This window comes from Panonychus citri, unplaced genomic scaffold (genome assembly GCF_014898815.1).
Source record: "Panonychus citri isolate SS breed McGregor unplaced genomic scaffold, ASM1489881v1 Contig00063, whole genome shotgun sequence".
Lineage (NCBI taxonomy): Eukaryota > Metazoa > Arthropoda > Arachnida > Trombidiformes > Tetranychidae > Panonychus > Panonychus citri.
Window position 1 is genome coordinate 1,015,890 of NW_026515468.1, and position 15,056 is coordinate 1,030,945.

General features: G+C 32.5%; 3 protein-coding genes across 3 annotated transcripts; all 3 read right to left on the reverse strand.

Moving 5' to 3' along the window:
• Window positions 1-1,811: 1,811 nt before the first annotated feature.
• Window positions 1,812-5,944, reverse strand: LOC128386105 (beta-mannosidase-like). The gene is made up of 4 exons (XM_053345077.1): window positions 4,824-5,944; window positions 4,612-4,758; window positions 2,416-4,531; window positions 1,812-2,334 (listed from the first exon to the last, which is right to left on the reverse strand). Exons 1-4 carry the CDS (start codon window positions 4,936-4,938, stop codon window positions 1,848-1,850), a joined length of 2,865 nt encoding a protein of 954 aa, XP_053201052.1. The 5' UTR covers window positions 4,939-5,944; the 3' UTR covers window positions 1,812-1,847.
• Window positions 5,945-8,613: 2,669 nt separating this feature from the next.
• Window positions 8,614-11,639, reverse strand: LOC128386107 (protein VAC14 homolog). The gene is given in 5 exon segments (XM_053345079.1): window positions 8,614-9,066; window positions 9,133-9,271; window positions 9,274-9,294; window positions 9,350-11,139; window positions 11,217-11,639. Coding segments are annotated over 5 exon segments (2,175 nt in total). The 5' UTR covers window positions 11,318-11,639; the 3' UTR covers window positions 8,614-8,942.
• A 619-nt stretch (window positions 11,640-12,258) lies between these two features.
• LOC128386110 (uncharacterized) lies at window positions 12,259-14,998 on the reverse strand. The gene is made up of 2 exons (XM_053345083.1): window positions 14,334-14,998; window positions 12,259-14,048 (listed from the first exon to the last, which is right to left on the reverse strand). Exon 2 carries the CDS (start codon window positions 13,815-13,817, stop codon window positions 13,308-13,310), a length of 510 nt encoding a protein of 169 aa, XP_053201058.1. The 5' UTR covers window positions 13,818-14,048; window positions 14,334-14,998; the 3' UTR covers window positions 12,259-13,307.
• Between the last annotated feature and the right edge of the window lie 58 nt (window positions 14,999-15,056).

Below are 15,056 nucleotides of genomic sequence, written 5' to 3' on the forward strand. Positions count from 1 at the left end.
TTTTATTCTCTTTCTTTTTCTTTTCTCTTTCGAACTTTTCTTTCGTTTTCCTCATCCTTTTCTTATCTTCACCTTTATCATCCTCACCATCTCTCTCTCTCTCTCTCTCTCTCTCTCTCTCTCTCTCTCTCTCTCTCTCATCAAGGTTACCTGATTATCTGTTAAATTGTCGCTGATTGATAATCATTTTCAACTCTCAATTTGAACATCGATCATGATGATAAGATGTTAATACAATGTCCACAATAATGTTTAATGATTTAGCAGAAAAGGAAAACAATTGAATTAGATTTGATTGTTGTTGTTGTTATTTTGTCACAATCACTAATTCCAATGTCATTGTTATTAATTGTTGTTAATACAAACACTAATCATCATCAGCTCAATGAACATCATAATCACAATCAATAATCAACTCTTGCAATACAAAATATAAACAGAAAACTTGAAATCAACAATTAAACAGTAAAAATGAACAACAGCAAGAAACGGGTAACAATTAACCAGAACAATTGATTAAAAAGAAAATTAAAAAAAAGGGAAAAATGTAATTGCACTGATTATTTGTCTTAATCATGAGCAACAATTAAAGGTGACAACTATCATCTAATTAATTTACATTCACTAATGTAATTTACGGTTCATTAGCTTTAATCATTGATGATTAAAAGATGTAAATAGAATAGAAAGAAAAAAGTTAATCAAGAAAAAGGAAGAAGGAAGATGAAAAATTGTGATGATGATGATGAATTCTGGTGATGATTAAACTAAATTGTTGATGATGATCAACATGATGATTAAATAGCGGAAGTTAATTGTAATAATAACAATAATCTAGTTCGTGTATATCAACAGTTATTCATTTGTTTTTACTTCTAGGTGATAATTGGAATCAATTGTTCCTGAGGCAATGAACTTATGAAACAATTAAACTAAATTGTTGATCAAATGATGATCATTATGGAAGCAATTTTGTAACAATTAAGAGATATCTCAGCTGATTCAAGTAAATTAATCTATCGATTATCCTTTAATTTGATTGATTTTAATGTTCACCATGATTAATGGTTGATTAACTTTGTAACTTTGTTTCCTTAATTTAGTTAAGTTTTTTTGCCCCCAAAACAATCAACTATCAATCAATTATTAATATTTAAGTAAATTGTTAAATTGTTTATTGGTGATTATCATCAATGTAACATACATTTACTAAATATCACTAATCATAATTAGTTTAATTGGTTACAGAGTAATAATTTAATGTGTGGAGAAAATAATTAGTCACAATTGTTAAATCAAACAATTTAATTTTAATCGGAAACTTTTAACCAATAAGTTAATTAGGTAATTGTAAAATTGATGATTGGTTTACAATTCCTAGTAACACTGATTTCTTTTGATTTAATCAACTGATTTAATCACTAAATCAGCATGTCATTTCCTATCAAATTTACTTGATTGTTCATCCTCAAGGTTGATTAAGTTTATAATAGTTACGTTGTTCAGGTGATCAGTTAATGATGATTACATTGATTGTCACATTTATTACTATTAATTTCATTTCTACAATTTAATCAATGGGCCTGAGAGACATTAATTGTAATCATTAAAAAGTCATTGATTCTGTATATTAATACATATATTGGTTTAGACAATCAAGGACAATTAACAATTTCTCATGAGTCTATCAATAGATAATCAATTGAATCAATTACAGTTAATTGTTGGTTAATTAGGTCTTACCTATACTTTATCATTAATCGCGATCTTAATGATAATATTGATTTGATAAAATCAGTAGACAATTAAGATTTGATATTTTCTCTTTTAATTTAAATTGTTGTCGTTTACATGTTTTCGGCTAAATGAGTGACAATTAGGGAATTGTAAACATCGTCAACAGTAATTAGTTGATTGCTCGCTTGCAAATAAATGTCAATTTCTGGTTCAAATAAATGGAAACCATTTTGTGAGAAAACTCCATCAACAATTGAATCCATTTTAAAATCAATCCAAACAAATAGAACAGGATAATCAGCAATTAGATGAATTTTGAAACAATTTGATTTACCATTTCCAAAAATACTCGAACCAGATTGATAATCAACTTGAACAATGCTCGCAATTTGTAAATTACTGCTTTGAGATAATTGTAATTCATTTGGTTTAACCAAGAATACAGAATCATCATCAGAATGATCACAATTAACTGAATCATCTGAACAAATCAAATCAAACGTCAATCGAATCAAACAATTGCTGATATCCGGACAAACTTTTGATCTAATAATCGATTGATTAACATCCAACGAATAGATCAGTTTAGCATCGTAACTATTATGATTAAGAAGAAAATAAAAGTTAAACAATTAAATTTCTTATCAATGATAATCAATAATAATGATAATCACTTGCCTTTCAATTTGGTGAATCCCGGAAACGATTGAAGTGAATTCAAATGAATCAAGTTGATGGACATTAATTGTTACTCTTAATTTAACTGTACCAGTAAAATCATTGTTAATCACTGTTTCAATCAACTGATTGCCGTTATTATGATCATTGGTTAAATAGATTTGACCATGGATTGGATTGAATATTTTTCTTATATAATATTGAAGCATTTTCCATTTTCCACCAAATTCAAGGCTTGACCATGAGGTGGACACCCAAATATCATTGAGCATCCAATACATGGCTCCCCAGGTTAATTTAGTTCCAGTAAATTGATCAACTTTACGATTCCTTAGATAAACTTGAGTCTCCAATTTAACAGCAATCGCCTGGAGACATTGAGATAGATAAATCATTTTTCTAAGAGCAATTAAGTTTCCCTTTTCGCTTGGTAATTTAAAGTAATTAGCGATCATTGCCTCCATTTCTAGTGTACCATTTGGATGATGTTGTCGTGATTCTAATGAATCGGTCAGCGGGTAAACCAATTTATCCATTGGAATGACCTTAGCATAGGATGATAGTGATGAATATGATTCGAAACCATATTCTGATATGAATCTTGCCTCAGGATATTTACTTTGATTCCAAGCATCAACATCATAGGAATAGAAATGAACATCACCAAACAGATAATCACCGGGATTAACTGCTAGGCCACCTTCGGCTTCCGTTTCATCGCCATTCGAGGGACTAGATGAGACAAATATACGTCCGGGGTCAAGTTGTTGGACTGTCACTTTGATTGTGTCTCTGTTGAGTTTCAGATAATCATCAACATATTGGGTAAAATGAGCGGCCAATTCAGGCCACCAACCGGTGGCTATAGCGGTTTCGTCTTCATTGTTACCTGACCAAAGAGCTATGGATGGATGGTGGGACAATCGGGTTACCTGTTGGGTCACTTCATCTTTAACGTTGTCCAGAAAACTTTGGTCAGTTGGATAAGTCATACAAGCGAACATAAAATCTTGCCAAATGAGGATTCCCAGTTGATCGGCAAGATCGTAAAAATAATCGGTCTGATAGATTCCTCCTCCCCAGATACGAATCATATTCATAGATGAATAACTGACCGTTGAGAGTAACCGATGGACATAATCTTTATCTCGAGACTCATTTTCAGGGAAAATCGATGTAGGAATTACATTGGTCCCTTTGATGAATAATGGGACTCCATTTACCTCAAATCGAAACGAAAGACCTGGTAAAGTGGCCTTATCATACTTTCCATTAGGACGGAGGATTTTTCCCGCTTCCGGTTTCTCTTGAATCAATCTAATCCGACGGAAGCCTATTTGTTTACTTTTACTTTGAACATCAGCCTCAGATGATTGAATGGTCACCGTTAGATTGTAAAGTGCCCGAGGTCGGTCAATTATTGTACTGTTTGAGTAAATTTTCATCCCGTTGGGCCACCAAAGAGCAACACGAGATGAGGTCACTTTAATTGTTGGAAGAGGATAATTTGATCGACTCGAATCTAATCCAAAAAGCCCAGAGTAAATTGTTAGTTCTCTCTCGTATTTACCATCAAGTTCCTGGTCAGTTGAAAGTTTCACCACAACGGAGACCTCACGCTCGTCAATTGGCCTCAAAATGGTTAGAGTTAAGTTCAAGATCCACTCCTGGCTATCAATCGACTCACCAATTGAGGTCCAAAAGCTGTCAAGCTGAACGGGTGATTGGACAATTTCAATTCCAATCGGTAACCAAATACCTGAACCCGGAAAAGCGGGTCCCCAGTCCCAACTAAACGAAGCCGCCATTTTCCTGATGAAATTGGAATGACATTCACCATGGTAAACATCAGGCCAACACTCAGGTACAATTGTATAATTATGCTGACCTTTGTAATCGTCAGATTGACCTTTGGCATAACTAACAGCTGATTCTATTGCGATGGTAATTAAATTATCTCCTTCATAAAGGTGACCATTAATATTGAAGGAATACTTGATGAACATGTTTGATGTTTGACCAATGTAGTGACCATTGATGTAGATTCTTGAAATTGTATCAACTCCGTTGACAATTAAATAAATTTCATTCGATTGTTTCAAATCCTCAGCTTCAACTGGATCAGATATTAAATCAGTTACAATTAATTTACTTTTTCCTTAACAATCGGGACTAATTAAAGTTTAACAAACTTACCTTTGAATTGTCTAGTCCAAGACCAATCAAGTTTTGAGAAATTACGATAATTAATATCATTATTATCGTAAAGTGGATCAACAATTAAACCAGCTGATTGTAAATCAGTGTATAAACCACCGGGAACTGTAACATTGCTAATTGTATCTAAAGAAAATAATTAACCATTTAAATTGTTGTTAATTGGTTCATTTTAAATCATTGAGACTTACATAGATTTAGATTATCATTAAGAGTCCAATCATTTGAATTTAGAGAAATGTATTTACAATTACATGAGAAAATGATTGAGTTGATCAACAAAAGTTTAAGAAAATTTAACATCATTGCAATTACTTCAAGTTAACGATCTTAACAGAAACAATTTACTAATTGTTTTCCTCTCATTAACAATTAAAGATAAACTAATCTTATCAGTTCTTATTTCTTTGTTTAGATTATTGAAAACAATCAACGAAAGTTAATGACAATTAGAATTGTTGGTAACATGGATACTTGAGATATAATTATAACAATCGACAAACAATAACAATCATCATGATTATAATCCGATAATCTTTTGGTTAAGTGATTATCGTCTTAATCATCAGATCAATGGAAATAATTTTTGAAATAATTTTTATCAGAAAAATAGACAAAATTTAATACCAAAGTCTATAGTTGAATCGCATGGTGGTTACAATGAAAGAGTAATTGATTGACAATCAATGGATTTCAAGATGTAACAATTAATTACTATTACGATTATGATTGAATTGTCTCGGATTCCTTGTGTTCCATGGATGGAAACATGGTGGTTTAGCTAATTCCCGATTGAATTGAGCGACATAACTTTTATCTTTATCAGTGTATCGATCCTTGAATTCATTTTCCAATTCAGCAAGAAATGAAGATGAAGTTGTGGACGGTGGTGGTGAGGAAGTTCCTGGTTTAGTTGGTTCATTGTCACTGGAATCACTTGAAGACATGATGATTATAAATCGAAAACCAAAATTAAATCAAATTATCAACAGAAATACAATTGAAGAGTCAGAAAGAAATAAACTTATCAGCTGTTTGATATTTTTCTTTATGGTTACTCTTTTATTCAACAGGTGGCGAAATTCAATCAAGGACAATTAAAGATTTTCATTAACAATCGAATGACCAATTTAGTTAATTGTAGTTTCTCCTGTTAATTAGAATCTGCTTATGCTTTATCATTGATCACAATTCAAGTCACGAGTTGTAATCAGATTTGATTATTGATCTGAATTTGTTCAAATGGTTAAGATTTCGCTTTTCCTTTAGTTAAGTTAATGATAATTAACTTTTTTTTGTCATCACAATTTAAATAATTGATTACTGGCTGGCTTGAAATTGACATTTGATTAAATGATTGCAAACTTGGCTTGTTAATATACTTAGATAATAAGTGAGTTGGCAACGATAATTTAAACTAAATTAGAGAAACTTGATCAATCATTAAATAAATGATTTTGTAAACAATCAGCTAATTGATTGTTGTGAGATTGAAGGATTAAAGTTAATTAAAATGATGAAGAAAATGTGATAATCAAAGTGATTTCCAGACAATCAAATTAATTAATGTGATAAGGAAACAATTTAAAAATAGTTAAACTATTAATAATTAAATTTCATTGATTGCCAACAATTGAAGGACAATTAATTAAAATTAAATGTTTGACATAATTATCATGATAATGAGAGTCATGAAATTATTGCTGATCAAAGTAATTAAATAATTAATCTACGATATAATTGCAAAGAAAATTGAATAATCAACTAGAAAGTCAAATCCAATTTTGATCTAATTAATTATGATGGTAACAATCAAATTAGAAGATTAAAAATCAAACTTCCCAAACTTCATTTTCTATCAGAATTATTTTCCAACCTTCCCAGTCAATGTAGTTTCGCGGCTTCCTTGACGAGAAAACTCGAGGCCCTCGAGTCTCGAGTTCGATCTCTCTCTTTTGATTCTTTCTTGGTCACTTCACGAATAGATGGAAGTGTCTGAGTTTTTCGCTTGTTGTGCTTCAGCTTGGATGTTGGTCAGTTGGTGGATAAGCTCTTGATTTTGACATTCGGCCTCAACAAGGGCCAGTTTAGTTTGCGCTAATTCCAATTCGAGCTCTCTAAGTTTGGATGCCATTGAAGATTCGCTTTGTGCTGCCAACGATAGTGGATGTGAACAAGTTGCATCGACAGGCACTGAACCATTTCCCATGTTTTGCTCTTGACGAACTTTATCTTGTCCCTCTTTCTCTCCTGAGATGAAAACTAGAAATTTTTTCAAGCCTGCTTTTGAATTCAAAACTTAATAATATCACAGAGCAACGTCGGTATCGCGCTAAAACAAAATCAGTTGCTGTGAGTACAAAGGTGATGAAACATCACAGGTAAGCTTGAAAAAACTTCTAGTTTTCAAAAAGTTCTTCAAATGACCTTCAAGTGTATTCTTTCCTAAATAACCTTTATGACCTTAAAATATAACAATTGAGTGTCGGTCAATCTTCCATAGACAAAATATGGACTCTATCGCTCAAGTGGTCTTTGAATAATCGTGGAAAGAAACCAACAAAGTAGCTGAATTTCCCTGTATCAATATTAAGATCAAGTGTCCAAATACTTATCACGAATCATTGTCTAAGCAAAGTGGTTGTATAATGTTGGATCTACGAGATAATTACATAGAAAATTAAATCATCGTTAAATTTAATTTCAATCTAATTGATTATAAAATAACGGTAACAATCAAATTCGAAGATAAAAAATCGATTTGATTGCGCAAACTCGATTCCCTGTGTTTATCATTTTCCAACCTTCCCAGTCGATGTTATCAAATGAATTTAAATTGTCAACAATTAGATAATCAGTGAAATAATTTGTTTCTATTTTGATCATTGAGTAATTAACTTGTATGAATACAAAGATTACCAAATTGTCAAACGGTTAAAGTGATTGATTGAAAATCTAAAGGGAATCAACAAATCCGATCAAATCTTCATATTCAAAGGTACTGATTTTCATCATTTCTTGATTTTGGTTGATTCTCATTTGATAGTTTAATATTTTTTCCTTTGATTTCAGATTTTAATTGTGACAATTAACGACTAATTAACAATCGTAATCATGGGCTGTATCTATTCAGTCTCTCTTCTGGTCTGTATCATGTGTTTATCGCTTTTGGCTCTTTCCCCGGTTGTATTCAGATTCTTTGTCCATCTTGGGATTTTTATTGTTACCGTTTTACCTTTTCGATCAAATGATTTACTAATTGTTTGGGATCCAAGTTTATCAACCACTTGATTGTCAACATTAAGCTGATCAATCAGTTAATCTTATTTAATTAACGAGCATAACAACAATCAATTGATCAAAGGGGAACATTTTAATCAAACATTTTCATTCAATCGATCATTTTTCTGCCATTTTAAACAATTAATTATGATTTATTGATCAACTAATTACTTCAGAGTGATACATACAGTTGATTATCTCATCGGATTATGTATCTTTTTTTGCCAGTTGATTAACTAATTAAGCTTTTATTACAAATATCTATCAACAATTAACCAGTTTTCCATAATCAAGAAACAAAATCTTCCGTTCTAATCATCACAATTAACCATATTTATTAATCATCTCTTTAACTTTAAACTTGGAAAAAAATTTTGCCAAAATTAAACAGACCAATTAGAGGATGTTAATTATATTCACTGATTTGTGTCCAAATCAATTGACAAATTATGATCACTGTTTGTAAACCAATTTTATTCACCAATAAAAATATTGCTTTTTACAAGGCTGTTCAACTTCACCTCTTGATAGGTTTATCGTGAAATGACCTCTATGACCTTGAAACTTTTTATACGAAGTCCTTCAGTCCCGATTTGTATTTGTACGATGCTTGGCGTTTTTAAACTCATTGGTTCTTGACTATTAACTACAAATCTGCGTAAAATTAAGTTGAATAGCCCTGAATTAGTAAATAAATGATTCATTTTCTTGTTTTCTTGTTAATTATTATTGTGTATCATAATGATCAAGATAAAATGAATGCTTGATTATTGCAATTCATGGTAGTAGATGAAAATAATTAAAAATAGATCCAATTGATCTTTGTAATTTAGACTCGTTTTCAAACGGTGACAAGATTTACAATTGAATTTGATTCAATTGGGAAAACAACAATACATCAGGAATGGCAAGTGCAGTAAAATTAATTTTAAGGCAATTGATTAATTGAACCAGCAATTAAAATTTGAACAATTTGTTTCCTAGCGGTTCCATTTTTCTAAAAAACTTTCATAATTTACATGAAACAATTAATGGGTAAATCTTTCTAATGCTTTGGTCTGTTTAAGATTTTTGTGTTTCTCTTGAATCTTTAAAAAGTGTCTGGTCAATTCAGCAAAGTCCATGTTAGGTTGAGTTGGAGGCTCCGTTGATCTGATAAAATAAGAAAACGACAAATTAAGAATAAAGTTGATAGATATTGAAGGATAATCAACCTACCTGAATGAACCATCAGGTGAGAAAATCTTGAAATTGGGGACACACTGTAGTCGTTTTCTGAGAAGGTGAAAAGTCTCTGATTGGGGAAGAAGCATCAATAATCCATACAGAGTTTTCACTAAATCTTCATTTTGTCGGTCTTCAGTAACTCCAATCTTAAATCTGCAATTACAATCAATTAGAATTTGCTTATGATAGAGTAAACGATTAAACTTACATGCGAAAATTGGAGATTCAATTAGTTGGACTAATTGATCAATTTCGGTGAGAAACTGAACAGTTACTTCAAGATCACCAAAAATTGAGATTAAATCTCGAGCATGTTTATAATTACGAGTTAATAGACAAAGTGATATGGTTGCGACGGGACTGTGGCACCAAGTACGGTAAAGGCAACAGAAAAGTGAACAACTTTCATCAGTTCGTAAATCTCTTAATTGTGATCGTAGTTCATTTAATTCCTTTGAAGTTAACAGAATTAAATTGAGAGTTTGAACCATTTTATATGCAAAGAAAATATCTTCATGGTTAATCAGCGCTTCTGAAAGTGATCTGAAAATATCTTCGGGATTCATTTTAAGACAAAGGTTACTGATGATTCCTGATCCTCGACCTCCAAGAAATGTTATATTGGTTGCGAAAAGTTGAAGAAGTAGGTCCATAAATTGACCGAAAAACCCATCGAATCCATTACCATCTATCGATGCCTGAAGCGATGTTGCATTGGAAGATTGACCATTACAACGGAAGATCGTTGAAAGAACATCTAAAACATGGAGTACAACGGAATCACTTGGTTCGAGTAATGTTTTCACCAGAACAGGTAGAATATCATTTTCAACTAGAGGTAAAATTTTCTCTGGGAATTTGGTCAATAGATGTTGGAACCAATCGAGACAGGCAAGTTTAACGGTAGTCGATGGATTGTCTTGAAGCTCACATGTCAACACTTCGACTATTGATGAGTAATTAAAAGATGGCGATGATTGAGCTGGAATCAATTCTTCGTCACTTGAAGGTCTAGTGTCAACTGAGTTTTCTGATCTTTCATTTTCCTCCGTGGTAACAAGTTGCATTAACGAGTAATTTAATGTCTTGGCCACTTCACGAATATTTATGTTAAATGTTCGTGATGACGATAGGCTGGCATTCGAGTGGTCATCTTTCAACTGGCTTGTAGGCAAATGAGCCAGACGAGGTAGAGTAGCCGATAATAGCCCTGAGGCATAAGGTAGTAGAGATGTGGACCCGGCGAGATTGACGAACTCTTTGAGCCAAGTTAAGGCAGTGTATTGAGCGATCTCTTCAGATGAATGAGTATGAACTAGAAGGATGTTGACTAAAGCGGAGATGTCGGTTCGATCGGTTTCTCTTATGTCATTGAGAAATGCCTGTAAAACGGAAGAGGTCATTGATCGAATTTCAATATTTTGATCCGATAAAATAAGGAAAAGTCCCTCCAACAGATCAGGTAGATACTGGGTGACATCGAAATTGGGAGAGGCTTGAAGGAAGGCAATCCAAGATACGACAAATTGCTTGGCGAACGGATTGTTTGAATACATTCTTTCGCGGAGTAATGGAATGAAACATTCTAAGTCGAATGAGCTACTTTCATTGACGATATCTTTGACCACTTTATCGAGAGATTCAGCTCCCAGTTTAACCGTTAGTTCGGGATCAGCGGAGATTTTCGAGAGACCATCGAAAAGATCATGGAAAGAGACGAGACAATCTTCTCGTAAAGCTTTGACCACATTGAGACAAGCCTCGCAAGCATAATACCTGACCCGAGAATCTTGATCAAACAGGGAAGCGGTTATCGGCCTGAGAAGGTCACTCGTGTAACCTTTAGACTCCTTACTAAGACCAATGGCCATGGCAGCTAATCCGATCAATCCACCTTTCCTTGTATTTGGATTAGAAGATGCGGCAAGTTCTCGGAGAACTTTAATCATTTTCTCGATCAAAGTTTTCTCTCCTTTAATAGCAAAATCTCGGCACATTCTTTATTAAAAGAGATTAGAGAAAGATAGAGAAAGAGAAACAATTAAAATTTCATTTCACCCAAACAATTAACTTACTTTTCTACCTCGACGGCTCCTTGTTTCCTTCGGTCTTGCAGTTTATCAGTTAAAGCACGAATACAATTGTTGTTCAACGGAAAATAGGCTCTATCTGACATTGTACGAATCTTAATCACTCAAATTGGCCCAAAAGAAATTAAATTAACAATATAAACAATTAAATTAACAACAAGAATATGAAAACAAACATCAAACCCAAAGAGAGATTGAAAACTTACCATCAGCTGGGAGGTGTGTCGAGTTAAATATTACACTTTATCTTGATTCAAGATTCTTGAAGTCGATAAGAAAACGAGAAATTAATTACACTCCAGTACCCACTTAAGTTTTATTATTGTTTTTACCCTATTGGGCGATTAGAAGAGCTTAATGCCGCTCTTCTAGACCATTAAAAATTTTGTTTACATGTCGTGTCATCGTGGACTTGAGTCCACGACACTGACCTCTCGACAAGCAACTCACTTAAGTTAACACCGTTTTCACTATCGCCATCTATTGATCCCTTGTAATTAGAAATTTTTAATTAGAAAAATGTAGATGGCGATAGTGAGTTTTAACTTAAATGGATACAGAAAATCTTAACTTAAGTGGGACCTAGAGTGTATTAATTGTCAACGAAATGATTAATCATTTAATCAACGAATAATTATCAAGCAATTGATGATTGATTATTCAACAGAAAAAGGGAAACAAAACAGTTTTAATTACCAATGGAATTTAAAAAAGCGGTTAACTGATTTTGAATGTAATCATCATCGAGATGATTACAATTTGTTTTTTAATTGAGTTAATTAGTTGATCAATTTATTTATTCCGTTCGTTCCTTGGTTAATTATCGTTTTAATTGTGTAAAGTCACGTAAATTTAACTGTTTCATGTTTACTATGAGAGTTTTACCCGTGACATACAATCAATTTGATCACTTTGACAATTTACAAAGTGAAAGTTGATGAGAAATTGAGTAATTAAACTTAATTAGTTGCTTCTATTCATTTGGTTAGATTTTGCTAACAATAATTAAATTGTTAAGACAAGGAAATCTAATACATAATCTTGCTTTTAATCTGATGGTGATTATAATGAATGATTAGTTTTCGTTGTTGTTGTTTACAATAATAGTCATGATATTAATCTAGACAAAGTTTTCTTGATACAATCATGATTGTGTGTTGATTATTAACATGAATTTATCATTCTGGAAGTGACAATTTGTAGTTGCACAGAAACAAAAAGGTTAATAATAATTAGTAAATTCATTTTTGAAAGATGCTCTTTTATCCAATAAGTCAATGATTAAACTGCAACAATTAAGTCTTTTGTTGATGAGAATCCATTTGGAAAAATTAATATTTCTCTCTGTTGACATCTTCTTGTTATGATTAAGATAATTTTCTTCTTCCATAAAGATAATTGTTTGAGAAAAAAACGATGAGATGATTTAGTAGAAATGATGATCCTGTTTACTATCAGCACCAGAGATTCCAAGAGTAATCAAGAAATTTCTTAATTACCATCAGCGTGTTGCTTTTACAATAAAAAAAAATTCGTTCTCCATTCAAATCGAGAATCAGAATAAATGTAAAACTTGTCTATTAACCTAGAAAATTAAGCTAATTTTTAGCTCTCGTTGGTAAATATATAATATGATAGTTGATTTAATTGTCGATGTTAATCTTGTTGGATAGTAGGGTGATGATGATAATCCCCAGATGGAAAACAAAATGTAATATTTGTGGAGTAGAAAGTTGATTATGTGAATGAATAGAATGAAAAAATTGCCTCAGTTTGGTAAGAGAATACGATAATTAAAGATGACTGATGGAACATTTTTGAAATATGATGAATTACTTTGATCTGGAGAAAGTGGCTGTGGATTTAGCAGTCGGCGAAGGACAAAAAATTAAGGAGATTAAGATTAAATATCTCGTGTGTATATGTAAAAGTTTGACAAGAAAAGAAACCATTTGATCCGAGAAAAAAGATGATAGACAAAATTGCATAGATAATAAATGATTGGTCGATAAATAAATGCCAATTGGAAAGCGGGTTCATTGTGTATTCGTAAACATTTGTCCGTGGGCTTTGTTTTTACACATTGGATTCGGTGAGTTTTGTTTTCTTTTTGTTCAAAGGTAATGTTTCAGTTCCGTTCATGTTATCACTGAAATCAACTGGGCCTTCGGGTGCACTAGGTGAAGCTCCATCAACCTGCATGAGATCCCCTTCAGGAGCATTGGCGACTTCAACTCTAACCTCACCACCGCCCAATCGATTAGGCTCATTATCACCTGTTGATCCTCGGCCATCAGATGTGTGTTTAAGTGAATTCAATGTTGGACTGTTGGCAATCTCATCGTCATAAGCGACCTTCTTTAGGCGAGCTGTGTCATCTGATTCATGATCCACAAAAACATAAGTATCACTTTTAGCTTGTTTGTCATAGTATTTTTTCAATACTTTGTACAAATACAATAGAATTGTAACCGTAAGGACCAAGAAAAACACGAACGGGATAATTCCTGGTACAGTCGGTCCATCGTTATTCCACATGGTGGTATCACTATTGGCGGCGAATCTTGAATCCTTATCCATAGTCATAATATTAACTTTTCCAATTGAGAAAAACAACAAAATATAAGAGAGAAAACAAAAAGAGAGAAATAAAAAAACGGGTCAACCAAAATGGAGAAAGGGAATCGGCACCAGAAGAACCAGCGATTAACCAGAAATCAACCAGAAACAGAATTAAAGACCGGGTTAAGAATTAGAAATTAACCAAATGAAGAGAGTTTAGAGTCACAATATTAACCTTCAAATCATCGGCTTTGACTTTTGGTTGATGAAAAGAAGAGAAGAAAAGAGAAATAAAAAAGAGAAGAGAAAACCATGAGTGTAACAGAAGAGCAGCAGCACCAAAGCATAACAATGAGGAAAAACATACATGTAGAGAAAAAGAGAATCAGAGCAAAGTTGAAATAATTAAAATTCTTAAAAGTGTAACAATTAAATTAGTTGATAAATTGTGGAATTAATTATAGATAAAATTGTGAAACAATTGAAGAAAAAAAAGAAACAGAAAACCAAAGAGAAACAAAAGAGCAACAAAAGACTTACCTTCAAGTTGGAGCCAAAGGCGAAAGAGAAACAAATTAGAAATTAGAAAACCGAAAGGTGACAAAGTTGATTAACCAAAATTAAGATAAAGATGATTAATAAATTGTTGATAAATCACAAGAATAACTAATTAACTGATAGAATATTGGATAGAATTCAACAAGTTGGGGTGAGAAAAATAGGCAATAATTGGTAATGGAACCTGACCAGTTACTATTGGTGGTGTTCCCTGAAAAAGATGAAGAGAAAGAGAGAGAGAGAAGACCAGATGAAAAAGAAAGAGGAAAAAGAGAAGAGTTTATCTTCTTTTTCTTTAGAAAGAGATGAGAGAGAGAAAAAAGGTTTGGTAAAAATGAAGAGAAGATGAAAAGATGAAGATGGAAACTGGTCTCTTCTTTATTCTAAGAATCTTGATTAGAAAACAAGGTTGCAAGTTGTTGGACAAGACCCGAAAATCCCTCGGTGGTGGAAGAGGAGGAGAGAGATTATGATGATGTTGGTGATGGAATTGATTAACTTTCAGTTAATTAGAAGAAGAGAAAATGTAACAACTGATTAAGATTAAGAGTAAATGAAGATGATAATATCGAGGAAGATGAGAGAGAATCACAAATGTCACTGAAAGAATATCAAAAGCTACTGTGGATTAACTGCTGATTACTGAATGAGAATAGAGAAAAAAATGAGGGGAAGGAGATTGATGATGATTAGAGAGAAAGAGGG